This window comes from Achroia grisella, unplaced genomic scaffold, assembly GCF_030625045.1.
Source record: "Achroia grisella isolate CSIRO2021 unplaced genomic scaffold, CSIRO_AGI_Agris_v1 utg483, whole genome shotgun sequence".
Taxonomy (NCBI): Eukaryota; Metazoa; Arthropoda; class Insecta; order Lepidoptera; family Pyralidae; genus Achroia; species Achroia grisella.
The window spans coordinates 307,796-330,629 of record NW_026712886.1 but is presented as its reverse complement, the minus strand read 5'-3'; the positions used below and the strand labels follow the sequence as shown (position 1 = coordinate 330,629).

General features: G+C 32.3%; 1 protein-coding gene across 1 annotated transcript in view; it reads right to left on the bottom strand.

Moving 5' to 3' along the window:
* The window catches only part of LOC131845741 (neurexin-1-like), a 231,611-nt gene that overhangs the window by 30,813 nt on the left and 177,964 nt on the right, over positions 1-22,834 (bottom strand). Inside the window, exons 8-10 of the mRNA XM_059194832.1 lie at positions 10,875-10,901; positions 4,237-4,395; positions 2,575-2,727 (exon numbers count right to left, since the gene is read on the bottom strand). Of these exons, the coding sequence (XP_059050815.1) occupies positions 2,575-2,727; positions 4,237-4,395; positions 10,875-10,901 (339 nt within the window). The remainder of the gene's footprint in view (positions 1-2,574; positions 2,728-4,236; positions 4,396-10,874; positions 10,902-22,834) is intronic.

Here is a 22,834-nt window from a genome sequence, read left to right as displayed (position 1 = left end):
TAATATTATAGAATAACATATAATATTAATAATTCTTTATTGCGCACAGACAAACAAAGAACAATAAAAAAAAAAGGTAAAAAGTTATACAAAAGGCGGTTTTATCACTAACAGCAATTTCTTACAGACAACCTGGTATTGACAGCCTGGGCAGATCACTTGTAAATATAATCTTCACGTAAAGGTAATTATTATTTATTTATTTGAGGCAACTATGCCCATATCATAAATATCTTATAGAGTAACATACATATGAAATAATATTTTAAAACAAATATATTGATCTTGTCTGTATGGTCAAGGCACTGACCACGGCAATCTGCCACGGTAGCGCCGATACACCAGCCCTTCGGCCCGTAGTCCTCTTTCATGAAGGTGAGCAGTCATAGGATATTGCAATATTGCAATAGGATGAATAGTGTAGCAACATGTGAACTACAAATATTACGACTATTATACCAGATGGGTAGTCAAAGTCATTGTGCAATGTCGACGTTGTTGTGAACACTAAAACACACAAACTGAACATGCTCATATTGCGCAGAATATATTTTGAATTCAACGTGATAGAAACGAGCCTACCACAGTTTCTCAGGTAAATCCGCGTTTGCCTAAATGAAAAGTCAATCAGAAATATAAATTTTATTTTTATTAACACGTCATAGTTTTTTTTTTGGTGTAGGTCAAATTTAAAGTCACGACATCATGGATGTTTTTATAAGTATTATTGTTTAATTATGTCACGATATTTTATAGTCTATTATAGTACTTATTAAGCCTAAAATAGACTAAATGCTGCCTGTTTTGTATAAGGTTAAAATACACATATATACATATATATAAAAGGTACGTTTTAATTTTCTATATTACGTTTGGAATAGAACATTCACGAAATCCTAATCCCAAACCTTTATAGCACCGAATATCTGAAACCAAACACTAGAATCGTCATTTCAATCTAATCACCACTGGACGAGCACTCGACCAAATTGAAGAGTACGTTCGTAAGAACACTTGATTGTAACGACAGTCGAGTGATGTAGAGCGAGTGCACTAACTTGACCGATTATTAGTGGTGGGATTTCAATAAGAAAACCGTAAGCAATAATCGTAAATCTAAAACTAAATGCTCGTCTCTTGTGATTGGGAAAAATCATCGTTTTTACAAACCGCAATTCCTTGACCTAATTTGTTTGTTTGTAGAGTATTGTAATTAACATTGGTAGTAGTGATGCATAACTAATATATGAACTCTATCAAGTCGTCTTCCTCGCGGTTTCTCTTTGAAACTATGCGGTTAATTACCATTCAATGGTTTCTTGTCAGTACATCTGCAACCGGAACGTTCATCTATACTTATAAGTAAAATTGGAGTGTCTGTTTGTAATATTGAAATAATCGGTTTTTACTACATGCACATGAATATAAATACGGTACATACATCAAAATAAGATTTTTTACAATTTTTGTCTGTCTGTCTATCTATCTGTTTATTCCGACTAATCTCTGAAATGGCTGAACCTATTTTGACGGGACTTTTTTTGCAGGTACCAAATAAGTAGAGTAGCTTAGGCTAGTTTCATTTTAGAAAAATAAAGTTAAATTTCACGCGGACGAAGTCGCAGGAACAGCTAGTAGAAATATAAATTGACATATAATTTGGTGTAGGCCAACATCGACCTTAAGACATTTTGGATCCCCAACGGGTTCTCTAAAAGAAACGTTGCTCATACCATTCGTTTTCCCGTCGTTGATAAAGATATACACTTCAGTGATAAGTTGTATTCTTATCGCTTATAATAGAATACATACTATCGGTCATAAAACTAAATCGCTTCTAATACTGGAGTAAAATCGGTTGGGTTTACGAAAAGCAACCGGGGACAATTCTTCATCGAGCGCCGTGGAGCCATTGTTTTTAATTGGTGCTTGGTTTTTGCGACGGTCCGCTGTTGCCCATTTTGGAGTAATGAAGTGTGTGCAAAGTTTATCGAGACGACTGTATCCGCTTCAGTAACTTTAGAGTTATAAAACGTTTTTGGTGTTTCCGTCACGAATTATTTGTCGGATTGAATTAATTCGTAAACTATATGGTGATCCAATAAAAGAAACTTTTAAATGTATTTACGTATATCAGAACTGATATTATAAATGGGAAGTGCCTTTACTTGTTTGTTAAACTTTACCATACTAACTACTCAACTACATTGTTTTTCTTTATTCCTGTTTAAAAATTTGAATATACTTTACCGTTAAGAATCTATTCATAATATCTAGTTACTTGAGTGCAGATACTGAAGGTATCATTAAGAATAAATTAATAAAAAAAATCATCAAATCATCAGAATACAAATATACTCATCATCACTCACACTCACAACTCATCTCGCCATCATCATCATATCTGAAATACTTACTTTAACGTACCATCGACAAGAATGAGTAATGAGTATAGCTGAAGAAAAACATTTAAAAAGAATAATAACCCCAGGTATCCCAATTATACCACAACTCAAATGTGCCAATACGTGTCTTTTCATATGGAATAAGATTAAATTAGGAATATTCTCTTACCAAATGCGCATCTCTAGTGGTGAATGTTACAGGATCACCCGAGTCGATAGCAGTGCAGGCGTACTCCAGTCGACCAGTGACTGTAATCAGCTTGCTTCCAGTTCTTGCAAGATCGATGAGGTTCAGACGTAGCGTGTCAGCTGAGAATTCCACCTAAAAACAACCAACTCTTAGACACTATGTTTCTCATTCGATTCGGAACCTTAACCGAGGTATCGACCGTCTTGGAAGTTAAATGAAAATTGACTTCTATATAGATAAAAATAGAATCCTGGTTATTACGTCATATACTGTGTAATTTAGTATAAATAAATACACTTTACGATTTTTTTTTCTGAGGACAAAAATGTTAAAACTCTATACACAATAATTTCATTGTCACATCACGGTCTTCAATTAGAAAGAAGAATGAGACAAAGAGACCCAAGCACTTCGTAAAACACCTTTCTACCTCTGGTATGTGCTGAACATTTGGCCCTCATGCAAAGCAGCACATTAATTATAAACATAGTCTGAATTTAACTATCAATATAGAATATAAAAAAATAGTCAAAGTTATGAATTACGCATTATAAAGGACTTCATTTTACGTTTGAAAAGTTGTATATTCTAACAGTTTCCCTGATCCTGTCAAACAGAGGTACTGTGAGCAGCAAAAATAAAATATTCTCGAAAATATCTAACAAATTATTTTATTTTGTGATCCAACTGAAGAAAATTCAACTCGTGATATTAAAAAATTAAAAATTCAATACCTGAAGGCTTAATCAACTCATACTTTCAGGGCACAGGAAATTCACAACAAAGTATTTCAAATTAAGATCGAACTCGAACATTGAGGGGCACTTTAAACTTTTGACTTTAGCCTCCACCTTTACCGAGACTCCTGGCAATAATTTAAAAGTTTAAGGTAAAAGAAAACAAACAGTTTCAGAATGTACAGATACTATGAAATTAATAATAACAGACTCCAACTTTTTCACAGTACAATTTCTATACAAAAGTACTCGCGCTAAATTGGAATCGTTTATTTTTGTCATTAGTCTTTTTTATGAAAGTTATTCAGTTAAATTAATACTATCACTGAGTTTAGACCATTGAATGCCTTTAACTTTTTAGCTACATATAATTCTTTATAAATATATACGCATATATTTAGTGTTTACTAATTTGTACATAGAATGCTATTATACAAATTCGCGCTAATAAAATAGCGCTAAATAAAATATAATACATATAAATTAAATTGGAGTGTCTGTTTGTAGTATTAAAATAACCATTTTTTACTACATGCATATGAATATAAATACGGTACATACACCAAAATAACATTTTTTACAATTATTGTCTGTCTGTCTGTTTGTTCCGGCTAATCTCTGAAATGGCTGGACTAATTTTGACGGTACTTTTATTGGCAGGTAGCTGATGTAACAAGGAGTAACTTAGGCTACTTTTATTTTAGAAAAATAAAGATTAATTCCACGCGGACGAAGTCGCGGGTGCAGCTAGTAGTATACTTAATATAATCTTAACTTTTAAAAGACAGCATAATCCAACCGTGTGGGTCCAGGAACAATAGCAGAGAGACGTGATATTATTATAGTTACCGATTAAGAAAAGTATAGTATTCTATCGAACAAAGGCTAAAAATAATATATGAACCTTCTTTAAGCATCCAATGAAGTTGTTGTGGACCCTTGCACCAGGTAAAGCCCTCGCATTCAACGAGCCTCCAACATGCGCTCTGGAACTCGCCAGCATTGTGAAGGAACCAGCTACGTGAGAATGTTCCAGATAGACATCATCTACCACGGCTGACACCTGTAAGGAGAAACACGTGTATAACATTTATTTAAAAATAATACGAGCTAGGTTTCTTGTCAGTTCTTCTAATCTCGAAATCATTGCGAACTGACGGTAGATTTGACATATCATAAGAGACTGTAATAGACCTACATGAATCAAGATATTTTGAATTTGAATTAAACAAAGATTAATTCAAAGAAAATAATCTTGTACTTTAACAATTTGCTATAGAATACACTTCATAAAGACTTTAATGAAAATGATTGGTGATAAGTGAATATGGTACTGAAGTGCCGATTACATCAGAAGCAATTCTGATGCGATGTGTAATAACAGAGTGATACGAAAAGAACAATTTTATATACATGCTGCAACATAAAGCATTTTTTATGATGATGGTCATCATAGGCTTGTGATGATTTTATGTTACAGCATGTATTGGCAAATAACCTAACGAAAGTGGTAACCATCACTTATTTACATGAATGAAGATGATGACGATGAAGATCCTCTTCAGAAGCTAATAGTATTACTATAGTCCAGATGACTAAATTGTCTTAGCCCGTATCTTGTAACACTGCTTTATGTTAAACTTCAATCAAAATACATCTTACTAACGAAGTTACTTGGCGTCTGAAATAAATAAGACCAAAATAACCACTCAAAGTTTTCTAGAGTTTCCAGTGTTAGACTGCTTTTAGCAACAGGCATATTATATAATTGATTTCCATTTCCACTACTGACGTTTTTCCTTATTTAAAATTTAAATTTGGAATATTCTATTATTACTTTAAAGAAGTACAGTAAAACTCTTCATATAACATCAGGGATATGCTTTGTTTGATCAGCGCAATATATCGTTCTTCTGAACAAAACCAAGCTCCACTCACAAGCGACAATGATCAACAAGAAGGATGACCGCTTAGCAAACTTGTGTCATAAGCGGACCAACTTTTATTATAAGCTAAATAACTTTTTTCATATCGGTCACGTCCAACACTTTGTGTAGAGGAATTTGTTCTTTTAAGTGTTACTCGTAAAGTATTTCGAGCGAACACGTTATGTTCCTTAATAGTTTTATTAGTACGGATCTTCGATAGGGTTTCTAGCCAAAATGAGCACACATTGTCCTATTATATTATATCACTATGTCATCAAATAGAGTAAAGAAAAACTACACAAATTATAAAAATGCTGTTACTTTTTGCAAGAATTGGCTTAACATTAAATCAATATTTGTAATATAATTTATTTTTAAATAATTAAGAAATGTAATTGCATGCCTCCTGAGTACATTTTTACATAAACACTTATAAAAACTGTAGAGTAAATATTTAAGCAAATAAATTATCTATCTATAATTCATACATCTATTCTGCACCAATGAACGATGTTAGTAGTCGATAACTCGATGGTCCAACAGTTTTGTATGTATTGTTCTTCTTGAATTCAATATATACTATGTACTTTAAATATAATAATAATTAAATAATATCCCTGGACAATTTACACAGCACCATCTAATTGCATTATGGGTACAAGACAATTGATACAAATATTTAAATATTATTTTTATGAATATACAAAATATACATAGAAAATAATTAGACTAATACAAACAATCATAATCGTGAATATAAATATTTGTATCGCACGATATAAGTAAAGCGGTGTACTAAACTCCTGCCAAGGCCATTTTATATATAAATATAAAATAAATATATTTAAGTATTTCCATTTTAGTACATATAGTAGGTTGACGAAAGTTACTAATTCGTTTTATGGAAATTGCGTAAGGTTTTACAACAAACTCCCAGAGTCTGTAGTCAATTTGCCAGTACAAACTCTGCTTAGTTTAGGATAGATTAGATTAGATTAGAATATTTTCTTGTAACGAAAAATTCATATAACGCCAATATGAATTTTTCGTTACAAGAAATTATTCACCATCATCTTAACACCCCGATAATAGAGAGATCTAACAAACTGCTACGTGAGATTAGATTGGAGTTAGGCCAACATGGTAACTCTAGAGATTGACTCAATAAATTAACTTAACAGAAAGAAACATAACGTTATAGTACTATTACAGAGGCGGTTAGAGGTGATGTCAGTAAAATTTGGAAATAGGGATTCCACGCAATAGGAAATATTAAAATCCTAGCTGTGCCCGCGGTTTTACACGCATAAAGGTGACAAACATCCATCCATCCATCTATCTATCCATACTCACAAACTTTCGTAATTATAATAAATATTACTTAACTAACTGTAAAGTTTCTTCAAAATCTCTTCAGTAGTTTCAACGTGAAAGAGTCACAAACATCCATCCACACTCACAAAGTTTCGCATTTATAATAGTGTTAAGATATTAAAACTAGCTGACACCACAAATATTGTTATGCTATATACCTAATCACCTTCTCAATATATTTATGAAAATATCATGTATGCCAGGAAGAATATAGATAGTTTCAAAAGAGTTAGTGATTGCACTAATAAAAGCTTACGTAACAATAACAAACTGATTTTACCTAAATGTCGGTTGGCTAAAGTTAGTAATTCGTTTTATGGCAATTGCGTAAGGTTTTACAATAAAATACCAGAGTCTGTTATAAATCTGCCAGAAAAAAGATTTAAATGTCAAATAAAACACATCCTTTGCAAAAAAGCTTACTATAAAATTGAAGAATTCGTTAACGATAATAATGTTTTTATACAAAAAACTTTAAATCCATAGCACTGATAATATTATCTGATTACACTAATAATGAGTGCGTAGCGATTTCTATGTTAATTATCGCATGCTTCTTTCTTGATATAATTACATTAATTATTTATATAAAAAAACGTCTATTAAAAAAAGCAACACACAAGTTTCTTGCTCATTCTTCTTGTGACGTATCTGCATTCCGAATGAGCGGTAGAATCAAAATATAACTATTCAAAAGTGCTTGTGATGGTTTTATTTGAATAAAGATTATTTCTATTTCTATTTCCTAAATCAATAGAGGAGTTAGTGGTGCCTGAAACACAAAGTATGTCACATGCATGTTGCAGACCCGTAAGAAACAATAAGACGAAGAAAACCTCAGCAAGTAGGTTATTCTACAATCTAAGTGTACAAGGAGGAAGCTCTTCTGAAACCGCACTGTCTGAGACCACTTAGGTTCCAGCATGTAGGGACGAATTAGTCGATGGCGAGCGGTACGATAGTAAAAAAGGTAGCTGTGGACATCATATCCAAATACTTCTTCGGTAAAATTCATACGTATTCGATGACTCAATTAATAATGAGTGTGCATGACAATAGTTGTTCATACACGGGATTTTCATTTAATGTTAGACATTAAAAGACACCTACAGCACACTATGTAAATAAACTATCTTTGAAACAAAGAAATTCAGTTGAGTTTCTTGCCAGTTCTTCTCAATTGAATCTGTATACTGAACTGGACGGTAAGGAAACAATATCATACAAAAAAATTTACGTTCAAAAGCGGCTCAAAATATCCTACATGAATAAATGATTTTTGATTTGTTTTGATTTAACTTTAAGTCCGACTAATGTACGAATAGATCTTCTTTTCTTATCAGAGCTCAATTGATACAACTTTTATATTGAGATAACAAACAAACACACTCATTGTTCCATTCCATCCAAGATAAAGGCCAGTAATTATTAGGCAGCTAATTGGACGCTCGAATTATTCATGCGGTCACAGACTGTTTTATTGTGGAGTAGTACAATATATGGCCGATGAATATTCATTTGGTATTTTAATGTGTGACAATTTTTATGCAGTATATTCCAAATGGTTAATGTTAATTCGAATTTGCACTACTTCTGTAAATATGTTGTTTATGGTTGGTCGGTGTCATATCTTCCCAAATAGCGTGGTTTAAATGATAAAAATTGAAAAAGGTTGCATTTTTTTATTAGTGGTTTGGGCTATTGTCAGTTGCTAAGACCTGTAGCACTGCGACCTGTATAGATTTATTGCGCTCGCCATTTTTCAAAGTTCTCTACCTACGAGTAGATCAGGGACAAGAGTTGAAGGATATTCTTAGGAGCGATGGTTTATATATCCTCAAGATAGAGCGAATACTATATGCTAGTTTATGCATTAGTGGGCTACAATCACATAGGATGTGTTCCTGATCTACTTGGCAAAATCTGCAGATTTTTGTTGAGCACAGGTCTAAAAGGGTGTAACTGAATGTAAAAATATGTCTATTTCATTGTTTCAATTATTCATATTGTATCCTTAATGTATGTCCGTTAACCCTCTGCATACATACACATACATACATACTTCTGCATACGTGTTTCTACGAAAATTTTTCACATTAGCTATTTAATCGATGATATTATGTCCACAAGATAAGGCAATAGAAGCAACATTTCTCACTAGTCAGACAAGTTTAAACAAGTTTTAGAATTAGACATAATTATGACACTCGATTTTCTGCAAAAAAAATGAACCTGTCATCTGATGAAGATATATCATGAAGACATCAGAAAGTTCCAGGAATACATGTTATTAATCAATTCTTCTTAGCTCGAAAGCACTCCGAATTGATAAGAGTCAATAAATATATTTTGATTTGATAAGCCGATAAAGTGATAAAGAATAACAAATGAACAATTTTTTTAACGACATTAGTTATAATAATAATAATCTCAAGACAATTCACACAGCGCCATCTAGACCCAAGTTAAGTTAACTAAAGCTTGTGTTATGGGTACTAGATAACTGATACAAATACATAAATATACTTTTTTCGTAACTACATACATATTATACATAGAAAACGCAGACCGACACAAACAATCATACTCATGAATACAAATGTTTGTGCGCGAGGAATCGAACCCGCGACCATCAGACGTAAAGCGGTGTGCTAAACCACTAGACCACCGAGATCGTCACCGAGTTGTGATATATATGTGTATATATATGTAGGTGACATGTCTACACATGTCACCTCTACTCAATAAATCTCATTTCACTCATATTAATTTCACTTCCTATTGAGCACCGCATATTGTAAAGTCTAGTATTGTCAGAGCCATCCATTATGGGTCTTTCTACTGGCTATTTTAAGCTAAAACGAAGGAAAAGAGACCTTACTGCTACAGCTTTAATTTTCAATTCACTTTGTACCGGTTATATGGATTATTACTAGATGAAATAGAGTTGTAGCACTGACGATTGCATATATGCAAAGGGAAAGCTTTCAGCCAGCGCTTGTTTTGGAAAGAAGTGTTGCATATAGAAGTGATAACTTTGAACAATATGCAAAGTAATATTTAAAGAAGAATTTGTTTTTTCATTTATTAATGAATAAATAACATGGATAATGATGGATTATTTTTTTTTATTATACAGAAATATACGAGTAACGTGAGACTGCATGCTATTACAAAAAAAAAAGATGCAATTATCTATTATTTATTATTATATATATATATACATAAATGTCATGAGGCTGATCTCCTCATGACATTTATGTATATATATGAGCATTATGTACACGCATAGTTTTATGAAAAAATATTTACTTTATATTTTTTTACTATTTTACTGTACTTATAATAATTCTGAGAATCATAAAGAACTTAAGCTCAGTAACAAAGGCAGCTTACGAAATACCGGTACCCAATACTTACCTGTAAGTTTGTAACAAAATTAATTGTCTTTCCAACACAATTAAATATTTCATTTATCAATAATCCATCATTTAAATAACGCGACGGCGTTGTAGTAAATAATTGTATATATATAATAATATAATATATATATAACTCAAAGGTGACTGACATAGTGATCTATCAACGCACAGCCCAAACCACTGGTCGGATCGGGCTGAAATTTGGCATGCAGGTAGATGTTATGACGTAGGTATTCGCTAAGAAAGGATTTTGATTAATTCTACCTCCAAGGGGATAAAATAGGGGATGAAAGTTCGTATGAAACTTTGTCAATTTTAAACCGATCGGGCTGAGACTTTGCATGCATAAAGCTACTATGACGTAGCCATTCCCTAAGAAAGGATTTTGATAAATTCCACCCCTAAGGGGATAAATTAACGCGAGCGAAGCCGCGGGCAAAAGCTAGCTTATATATAAATTTTAACTACCACTCAGTCTAGATTTGCTTGAAAGCAGTTATTTCAGGGTGGTCTATCAGTTTAGCACACCGCTTTACTTCCAAATGTGGCGGGTTCGATTCCTCGCACTGTGCAAACATTTGCATACATAATTGCGGATGCTTGTATCGGTCAGGGTATTGTCTTTGTATATTATGTATGTATTTATAAAAAAATGCATCTATATTTATATCAGTAGTTTATTATCCATAACATAAGCTCTGCTTAGCTTGGGACTAGATGTCGCTGTGTGCATTATCTTGAGATATTATTATAATTATAGAAACATTTTCAAAGTATAACAATTGTATGTTCAAAAGACAAGCAAAACAAATACTCACCCTACAAAAGCTGGTAAGCGGCGTTATCTGTAACAAACAATGTTATTTATTAGTATGAGTAACATATAAAAAAAAATGTTTTTATAGTATAGCTAAATTTTATTGTTCTTTCTTTACATAATATTCTCTGTATCATTAAATATACTATATTATCCTTCTTCTAATGTACCTACATATAAATTTTAGCGTGTAAGATCTAGTGGGGGGACCTAGTGACCCGTGGCACAGGTTCTTCGGATACCTAGTACAGGCACCAGTTCTCCACAAATCTGTATTTTTACATATTACATGCCTCAATGGCTCTGCAGCAATGGCTCTATATCGTGTATGATTTTTTTGTGGAGAAAAAAAAATATTATTATAGGAGACAATCGAGTTGGTGGCTCATCTGATGGTAAGTGATTACCTCTACTCATGAGCAGCCGCAACGCCAGAGGAATTACAAATATTGAGAAACTCTTTTTATATTAATATATTTAAAGTTTATTTTTTTGTATTCTCTAATCAAAAGCTATAAAACAAAATCCTATATATGTCACTTGATTGTCTCTACGACTACCATTAAAATATTTATCCAATTATAAATTGTATTACTACATATTTCTACGACAATAACTTCTTTTCTTGAAAGTTTCGATATTGCATCGGTAAATGTATCCGAGTTTTCCCAACTCTTATATAAATCTATATGATCCCGCTCTTGCAAATGGACTTCGAAATGACATTACGTATAACTACTTACAACAAGTAGGTACAGTTAAGTTAAAAATTAAATAAGTTGGTGAAATATTTTAGTTAACTAGAATATTAGTTAATAGTGTTTAAAGTCATATATAAATCTTCATTAATCTATACATATAAATAAAATTGGAGTGTCTGTTTGTAATATTTAAATAAACCGTTTTTTACTACCTGCATATGAATATAAATACGGTACCAAAATAACATTTTTTATAATATTTGTCTGTCTGTCTGTTTGTTCCGGCTAATCTCTGAAATGGCTGGACCGATTTTGACGGGACTTTTTTTGGCAGTAGCTGATGTAATAAGGAGTAACTTAGCCTAAGTTACTCCTTATTACATTACATTACTTTTATTTTAGAAAAATAAAGTTAAATTCCACGCGAAGTCGCGGGTACAGTTAGACTTTTATATAATTGCTCAGTATATTGTAGCTTAAGGTCTGACTTGGCTAGTTTACATATACAAATTATATTATAGCGTTCGCAAGTTCTAAACTTGTTAGTTGTTGGGTCTTATTTTATTATTCCGAAAATTTGGCTTGCTGGTAGAAACTAACCATTGAACGTACTAGCCAAGTCACATCTTAGGCTACAATATATTATCCTAAGTTATAAGAAGAAATTATATTTTATGTTGTTATAAATAAATTTCAGGACTGATCATTGAACTTGGAACCCATTTAGATCTATTAGGCACATTGATTTAAGATTAAAAGGGGCGGGATAGGTCCAACTATAATTAGTGATTAGTATATTAACATATTTAATTTTGGATATGTTTTTGCTACTATTGTTCTATTGTTTACTCTTCTGTATATTGTTTTATATTATATATGTTATTTAAATGTAGAGTGTATTAAATGTAATGTATTAAGAGACCGTATTAGGCACATTGATTTATGAATAAAAACTGTAATCCATCACATTTAAAATAAATAATCATGTTGCGAAGTTATACGTAATGTACAACTGTGAACAAAACAAGAATAAATTATATTTGCTGCTATATATATCCACTGAATATCTCCATCAAGAACTCACTTCTTTTGTTGTTGAAGTCAGCAACTAAGGCGTATATCGTAATATTGAACTTGGCTCTCATTTCACATTTATGTTTTCGATCGCTATACATATATCTATATGTATAGACGTCCTGGCTTCTGTCATACGGCTAATGCTAGTTCAGAAGCCAGGACTACACAGAAATACTGAAAGGTTTGATATTATCTTGAAAGTGTAGCTATTGTATAAATAATATTGTAACGATCCTTCTGAATTAAATGAAGATTATTATTATTATTATATACGAGTACTTATATAAATCAATACAACTTTCCCGTTAATATTTTATCAACTAACAAGGTCTCAATTCCATTTCACTGAGCAATATCAATTATATTAATTATTCGTCAAGATAATTTACTACTAGTCATTAATGCACCGGGTTGAAATTACATAGATATGTTATGGAATTTGCTGATTAATTGATAAATAATTACTATTGAGAACTAGTACAATAGTATATACAACATAGGTATAGAATAGAATAGAATAGAAAATCATTTATTCAAATAAACTTACATTGAAGCACTTTTGAATAGTCATCACATTTTTTTAATCTACCGCTCATTCGGAAAGCTGTCTCATCATATGTATGTATGTATATTAGGGGACATACATAAATTACGTGAGGTGTTTTTTTGAATTTGCTGGCCCTCCCCCAATGGTGAGATGTCGTGAGATTTTATTCAACCCTCTCCCCCATCCCCCAATCTCACGTGAGATTTTTCAAAATGTGGGTATCTTCCGTAAATGCGTTGTTTTGTTATTGTAAAAAGAAAAAAATAATTTGCTTCGTGCTTTTATTTACGACTAATTAAGACTAGTAATCAATATTGCTGAGAGTTATAAGTGTTTATAATCTGGATTAAATGGACCAAAATAGTACATTTTTTTTTGTTTCAATAATAAAAAATTGCGTGATATTTGCCGAGAATCCCCCTCTCTCCAACGTAAGATTAGATGAGATTTGACTCGACCCCCGTCCCTCTTAAATATCTCAGGTAATTTATGAACGCCCCCTTAGCGAATTAGCGAATTTACAGATTTATCGATAAGGTAGTTTTTATTACGTAAAAAGTGTAGAAAAAACAAAAAATATAAATATTTGAACAGAATGAAGAAAAAAAATATGTAAAAGTAACTAAAAAATAAGTAAAAAGATTCAAAAGCATTATTTTGACGGATTATGTGTTATATTGCGGAAGTTTATTTCATTACTTGATGGACTTGTAATTAGCAGTATGGGTGTAGACTCGACAACAGTCAGAATTTGATCACCAATATAGTCGTATCGTCGTATCGCTTCTCGTAGCGGTAGTCAGTTTTCGGCACTGAATATTTGTGGTCTCACACATGCTAATGGTAGCGGAATTGGCAATATGGGTGCAGATTCAATAACAGTCGGAATTTGATCACCAATATAGTAGTAGGTCGTATCGCTTCCAGTAACAGTAGTCAGGTATCCGCACTGAATATTTGTGGTCTCACACATGCTAATGGTAGCGGAATTGGTAATATGCGTTTAAACTCAATAACGGTCGGAATTTGATCACCAATATAGTAAGTCGAATCGCTTCCAGTAACGGTGGTCAGTTTTCCGCACTGAATATTTGTGGGATCACACATGCTAATGATAGCGGAATTGGTAATATGGCTGCAGATTCATTAACGATCGGAATTTGATCACCAATACAGAAAGTCGTAATACTTCCGGTAGTGGTAGGTGGTCAGGTATTCGGACTGAATATTTGTGGTCTCACAGGTGCCAATAATAACGGAATTGACAATATGGGTGTAGATTCAGTAAGGGTCGGAATTTGATCACCAATATAGTAAGTCGAATCGCTTCCAGTAACGGTGGTCAGTTTTCCGCACTGAACATTTGTGGGCTGCAGATTCATTAACGATCGGAATTTGATCACCAATACAGAAAGTCGTAATACTTCCGGTAGTGGTAGGTGGTCAGGTATTCGGACTGAATATTTGTGGTCTCACACATGCTAATCATAGCGGAATTGGCAATATTATTATAGATGTAGGCTCAATAACGAATAAAACTTGGTCTTACTGCTTGCAGTAGCGGTGGTCAGGTTTTCGCATTGAATATTTATAGTCTCATACATTCTAATAGCAGCGGATTTAAAAAAAAATACAAATCCATTAAGTAATTAAAAACATTCAATTTTCTGGAGAAAATAAACGAGTGTAGCAGAAAATTCTGCGTAATCTGTCAAAGGTATATTTTGACAGATTACTTAACATTTTCTGGTGGAACAAAAAATGAAAGAAATGCATAGTAAAATTACAAGAGAATATAAGACATAAATTTTAGTATTTAAATATAATATTGTTATGTAATTATATATTATAAATAACAACTTTATATTATGTAATTACTATTAGTTGGATTGTTTGCAGCTATTGTTGTTGCAATCTTTCAGCTAAAAAAATAATATCTAAAGAGAAATGTACAATGATATAAATAGGACTTATGTTACTGAATTGTTATAATCCTTACTAATATTATATATGCGAAAGTAGAAAAAGACTCTAAAAAAGTAGAAAGTCTGTCTGTCTCGTTTTCATGCCAGAACTACAGAACCGATTTAAATTAAATTTAGTACACAGACAGTCTAGACCCTGAGTAAGGTTATAGGCTGCTTTTTAATGCGAAATGTGGGTTGTAAGGGGTTCAAAGAGGAGATGATGAATCGTATGACAGTATCATAATTTTTAAAGCTAGAAGCTTGAAACTTATTTTTTATGCTGTTGATTAAATATAAATAAATATGACATTGAAAGTTTTATATGGAAAATTGTCATTTTTAAAGCCAAAACAAGCTAAGCTAAAAAGTTTCACCGTTTTATGAAACTTTTTCTTTGACTTTTTTGGATTAAATTATTGAATATATTTTCTTTATTTTGTCAAGATCACACTTACGAAGTCGCGAGAACAGCTATTATAAAATTTACCGTAAAATAAATAAAACAATTGACAATACAATCATTAAATTCAAATTTGTATAACGAATACAATAAATGTGGACATAAATATTTGAGTATCTATATGAGAGTGTGTGTGTAAGAATATAACGTTTTAACGTAACAACACATAAATCAATACAAAATTACACACAATTTCCATTATACAAGGACGAATATACAATCAATAATTTCTCGATTACGGTATTATATTAAAGCAATAAAATCAGTATGATTGATTGAGTTCATTATAAATTTAAAGTACCCCAGAATCGATAAATTTTCTAATAAATTACTAAGTAATAAACTACAGCTAAGAATCATTCTGATCAGGTCAACTTTGAAACAAAAGAAACCGCATCATAATCAGTCAACTCATTTAGAAGCAAGGATACCACAGATATAAAATGGAAAAGAGAAGTATTAGAGATACTAGAAGGGTATGAGACTAACATTATGATGATTAAATACTAGAGACAGACTTTGTACAAAGTCATCTGCGTAGACACCTCTGTCTCATCTACTTCAGCCTTCAAGCTTGTTCTCTTTCCATTTCAACATGTTGGCTTACGGCATTGGAAAAAAAAACAAAAAACTACTAAACTCAGCAGTGAGAAGATGCGCTAGTTTTTTTTTTGTACGTGATAATGAAATGATACACCCGCCTGCGCTAACGGTTTACGCTGGCGGGGCACCAGTGGAGGGTGATAATATGAGCATGAGGTTAGGTCAGTTAGCACATCGTGGTAAATCATCATGAATTTATCAGGATGGTTTCCAGGGGGAACCACGTGGAGGTCAACCTGACATAGTACATCAATGGGGTCACTAGTTTACCCTGGCTAGTTTATTGAAGAAGAGTAATAGCACGTATTGAAAATAAATGACAGTGAAAATACTGGGTACTTGGTTGGGAAAGGTAATTGTTATAGTCCACATTACTATTTAATTATTGCTAGCAATGTACCATGTCAGATTGGTCTCGCGGCAAATTCCTGATGAATTTGTCATACTGGGCTAACTGACCTGACCTGACTGACAAGCGGGTGAACCATACCATTATCATGCATGAAAAAAAAATTCTGGGTGCTTTTGTAATCCAGCTTAACCTAGTTTTGGATGTTCGGGGTTATCTCCGGTACTACTAATCCGATTATGAAAATTCTTTTAGTGCTGGATAATCCATTTATCGAAGAATTATATAGGCTATATAAATATATATACACATATATATATCCATTTATATAACCAATAGGCTACGACTACTTACATTTTATACTGTAATTATTTATATAAAAAAATCTATTCAAAAGTATGAGCAAGAAACTTGTAGTTTCTTGCTCATTCTTCTTGTGATGAATCTGCATTCCGAATGAGTAGTAGAATCAAAATATAATTATTCAAAAGTGCTTGTAATAAGTTTATTTGAATAAAAATTATTTCTATTTCTACTAAAACGGAGCTAAAAGTAATGAAAAATGTGACACAGATATAGTTTCACGAGTCTGCTACTTTAAACATTTCATATAGAATTTACGTCAATAATAACATTGTTACTATAACCACAGATAACACAATATTACATACTATAACTAACTAATTACTATAATACTATATTATACTTAATATATGTAATTTAAAACGTGTTTAGTACAGGTTTACCTTTTTCCAAAGCCAGGGCTAAATGTATTTAATTATACTGATATATTTGTGAATAAAACGATTATATTTATTTAAAAAAAAACCGTTGAATTAAACAGTTGTTTGTAGCAAGCACTCCATACCTCCATTTCGTCATAAATATATTTATTTAAAAAAAACTATTGAGTTAGACCGTCGTGTGTAACATCCCATATCAAAATTTGTATTTTGCCATAAATAGAAAGTCACACTATTTATTAATATTTCCTTTATTTGTCAAAAAGCTATTCTTGACTTTCCCCGTAATAAAACCTTAGTCCCCTGGAATGTACCATGTACATGTTATAAGACCACAACTACGTAGGTAGTGTTACCACTTACTAAAAGGTAGACCGTCAACTTGTTTGCTGAAGTTTAATTCTAGTTACATACATTATCTATTTGTGAACGCCTATCAGTGGATTAGTTTCCTTTGAAAATTGATTCAACATATATTTAGTACAGCCAAAGTTTTCTTATGTAATCTAATATTTTATATATTCTCATGTCAGAGTGTTTGTAACAAAACTCCTCCGAAACTGCTTGGCCAATTCTTGTGGAAATTTGTGTGTATATTCAGTAGATTAAAATGGGGCGTATATTATTAAACCCTAACTGTTTAAATAAATTACTTAAACTTAATTTTTTAATAATTGGATAATTTTTTTTATAATTTAGCATATAAAATTAGTATAACCTTCATTTTTGCCCTCCTATCATCAATCCCTATTGTATAATAGCGATAGTAGTACTTTAATTTATATGTCAAAACATTGTTTGTCAGGTCAATCGTGACTTTTCAACAAGAAGAACGATGAAATTTTATTTTGCAATTTGGGTAATTTTTTTTTTTTAACAAGGTCACTATAACACGTGTACGAATTCGCGGGCATAGCTAGTAAACAAATAAAAAAAAACAAAACGTCCTACTAATTAATTGAGCACCATTCTGTTTCTATACTTATATAGTTCTTTTAGTGAAGTTTACGGAGTGAATGAAGGGATATGGGGCATGTACAAAAGGGGCCGGCAAATAAAACATAAAAAAAACTGACGAACCGTATTGTACGTTACCGCGTCATTTCCTTGTATCGCGTCATTTCCCAAATTATTTAAGATCTGACCACAATATGTTTAGCTGTGATGAAGAAGATGTCTGCTGAAGCCGTTATTCTCGTAAAAAATTAACTACAAATTTCAAAATGGAAAACAAAAATGATGTCTCATAGTAAATACTAGACTTGGTGTTATTCTCGTAAAAAATAGACTGCAAATTTCGTAATAGAAAACAAAAATTAAGTAAATACTAGACTCAGTTTGACCAAACCTAGATGTTTTTTTTATTAAAATAGACAAATATGTATTTGACTAACCTAATGGAAAGCGGTTACAGTTCAATAATAATTTTTTAACTGTAAGTAATTAAATATATTAACTGTAAGGGAAGGGTTTGTTAATATTTTAACTTATACTCTTTATTAGCAACGTCAGATCATTGAATATTTATGAATGGCATAGACTGACCTAAAATACTATTTAATAGTCTAGATATTAATGCCAAAATCTACTTTTTGATACATGTAACCTATTTCTGACACCAATCGACTTAATTTGTAAGCTGAACTCCTGTCTGAAATGTGGGATATGGTAATAAAGACACTGGATAAGGAAATACGGTGTCTAAGATGTTATATATCCACATTCTGCAAAATGGCAACTAGTGGTGTTACAGGCTTTATCAATGGTATCTATTACTCTACTGGTAGTTATTATATGCCACTTTGGTATTGACATGTCGCCATCAAGAGGGCCTACCAGTTACCGTAACCCGTGGAAGTCTGAAATAGCAGGGGTGTCACGTACGCGTTACCATCCCTTAAGAAACCTTAATATAATCTAGTTGAGAAACCCCAATGCTATAGTCTATAGAGAAAACTACTACTCGACAGATAGTTTCACATTCCACAATCTAAGTGTACGCGGAAGGTTCTCCTCTCCTCCTAAGCTTATTTCCAATCCAATTACTAAAAAAGCTTTTAAGAGCTCTAATAACTTTATATACTAAAATAGAACAAATAATTGCATCGAATTATTTCCTATACTATCTGTATACAAAAACATATAACAGAACAATATTAGCCAATCAGGAAACTCTCACCAATGTAAATTATCGCGGCGAAATCGCCTCAATTACAAAGCGAATGGAAAAGATCGATCACTATAACTAATTACAGTTCGGAACAAGGCAATTTTACAGCTAAAGCCATGAAAATTTTATGGTGGAAAGAATAATTTCACCTTCAACTTAATAACTATAAGATTCTTGTAAAACTTAAGTGTGTACCTTCTTCACATGTCTTTATGGAGTTTTAATCAGCCGTTTATTATAGAATTTTTATATTTTATCGATATAGGTATTGTTACTGAGGTACTGGCCATATAGTTTTACATTTATAATAATAATAATAATAAAGACATTTATTCAGCATTACAGTATTCTTAGATGCTATCTATCTTAAATACTATACAATTTAAAAGCTAAAAGCTAAAACATACTAGTAACGCTGAATGTGACTCCCACTCAGCATTTATACTGCAGTATATATATACCACAGTGCTGATTTTCAGTGGGGCCACCACACACGAGAGAGCGTACGTAAAGATTACTAAAGAAAATAAAACGTTAAAATTAAGACCATTTTATAAATAGGTATGAAAATGTATGTAAAGATAAATGCAATTTTAATTAATGTATGTATTTAGTATATTCTGTATATTATTTAAGTAGGTATATTGCTATGTAATGAGATATTTATTATAATAAAATTTATTAATAATATTTAAATATATAACGTACATAAATGGTGTAGTTGGTACATGTTTTAGATGCTTATTATATTATATGTGTTCCCTGCTACAATGATTTTTGTTCTTTAAAGAGGTGAGTGAATAATTTATGTTTGAAAGAACTAACTGTCACTGAATTAAGGATAGGAGGAGGCAGATTATTCCAGCACTTAGTGGCAGAGTATTTAAAACTACCACGAAATGCTGTGGTGTTAAATTGGGGATATATTAATCGAGAACAAGTTTGACCAAAATTACGATTAGAAAATCGAAGTTTATCAAATAAGTAAGAAGGCTTTTGATGTTTAATTATTCCAAATAACAACGTAGCGAAGTGTAGCTTGTTCCGTCTATCCATTTTTAACCAATTAGTTTGATTTATAAATGGAGTAACATGTCCTCGAAATGGTATGGAAAAACAAAACCTAGCACAAGCATTCTGTACTCTCTGTATCAGGTTTTTAGTACGGACCAATGTACATTGTCCATAAACAGCATCAGCGTAATTGAATTTGGATAATATCAAAGAATCACAGAGTGTCTTACGCAGATCTTCACAAACAAAGTTACGTACACGATATAGCACTTTTAATCTATAAAAACAATTACGCACTGTCTGCAATATATGATTTTCAAAACGAAGGGTTCCATCGAAAATTACACCTAGATTACGAGCTTCATTCGTTTGTTGTAGAGGAATCCCTCCTATCGATACTGTGGGCTTATAAGACGTGATCTGCTTAATTTGATTTTTACTGCCTAGCAACATAAATTTTGATTTAGCTGGATTTAATGTAAGATTATTGAGTTTCGCCCATTCAATTATTCTATTCAGATCTTTATTTAACTTATACGTAGCTGAATGTGTTTCTGTAGGTTTAAATGTAATGTATAACTGCAGATCGTCTGCGTATAAGTGATAACTGCAATGTTTAATACAATTAATTATGTCGGCGGAGTATAATATAAATAATATAGGTCCTAAAATTGACCCCTGGGGAACCCCTCTTCTCACGGGGGAAGCCGATGATGTTACTGGTAAACCTACTACACTACGCAGCTCTATCACTTGAAACCTGTCACTTAGATAACTTGAAATCCATTTTACAGCTTTGCTATCAAAGCCGTAAAATGATAACTTTGCTAATAATAAGGAAATATTTATTGTATCAAAAGCACGGGAAAAATCCAACAAAGTTAAAATAGAACCCATACCCTTATCTTGCCCTGTCAATATATCATCCACCACATGTACAAGAGCTGTTGTAGTGCTACGACCCTTCCTGAATCCGGACTGTAATGCAGGTAATATTTATTATATATTCTTGTATAGAGAACATTTTAATGTTGAATAAATATTCTGACAGACAACAACAGATAGTATTTTACGAAAGTCCATTTTATTAGTTAAGATATTATTTTGTTTAATTGTGCATGTGGGAGACCACAAATATTCAGTGCAGAAACCTGATCTTCAACGAAAGCCATTAGTGATCAAACTCCGACCGTTATTGGATCTACACCTATATTGCCTCTTGTTTTGCCTTTAATCGTGGCATCATCAGGCAATAAATAGAGTTTGGAAGCCTAGTCAGACTGAATGTTTATGGTCTTAGACGCTAATAGTAGCGGATAAAAAAAATGAGCACTCGCTTATGTAATCATTAGACGACTCTGAGTGGAATGCTTGTAGCGAACTCCTTAATAGGTTTTTATATTAATCTTGAATTTTATAATCATATTTTATTGACATTATTTTTGTTACATTCTATTATATATAGCTATCATATTAGTCGCATTTTCTTTTATCTCCGTATTTTCCTCATTAAACCCTCAGTACCTCTCACTCATCAGACACATCAGATACATCCGCTTCGACGGTTCACAAACACATAGCAAATCATTCACCATAGCAGTACTTATAGGAAATGATAAATGCGATCTCGATTTAGTCAGCAAGTCTTGACATTGTATCGATTTGTTTCTACGAATTGTTTAGCTGGCATAAATAGAAAAAGGGCACGATTTGGCCTAGAATCGATTGAGTCAATTTGTCTAGGCAATAGCACAATTATATATTTTTATGGATGAATTATGTATTATATATTCGTCTATAAAAATATGTGATTAGCCTGAGCTAGCTATACACAGATGACGGTAGTGCAAGTTTTAAGTTCGGTTAGTGAATTCATCATGAATTGACCATGATGGTTTTCAGGGGGACTGCATGAAGGATAATCCTAATAATACTGGTTCCCCATTATTAATAATCTCTCTCTTCCCCCAAGTACTTGTATTTGTATTCATGAGTATGATTGATTGTATCGGTCTGGGTGTTTACTATGTATAATATGTTAGCCCATCGTGACAAATTCACCAGGAATTTATCACGATGGTTTCCAGGCGGAACCGTGATGCTCATCTTCAGGTCAGTTAGCCCATCGTGACAAATTCACCAGGAATTTAATAATGGTATACGCTAGCAGAGGACATAAGACATACCAGTAGAGGATTATAAGATGAACATGAGTTAGGGTACATGAGTTAGCGTATTTCTAAAAAATAATATTTTTATGTATTTGTATCGGTTATATAGTACCCATAACACAAGCTTTAACTAGCTTAACTTGGGTCTAGGCGCTGTGT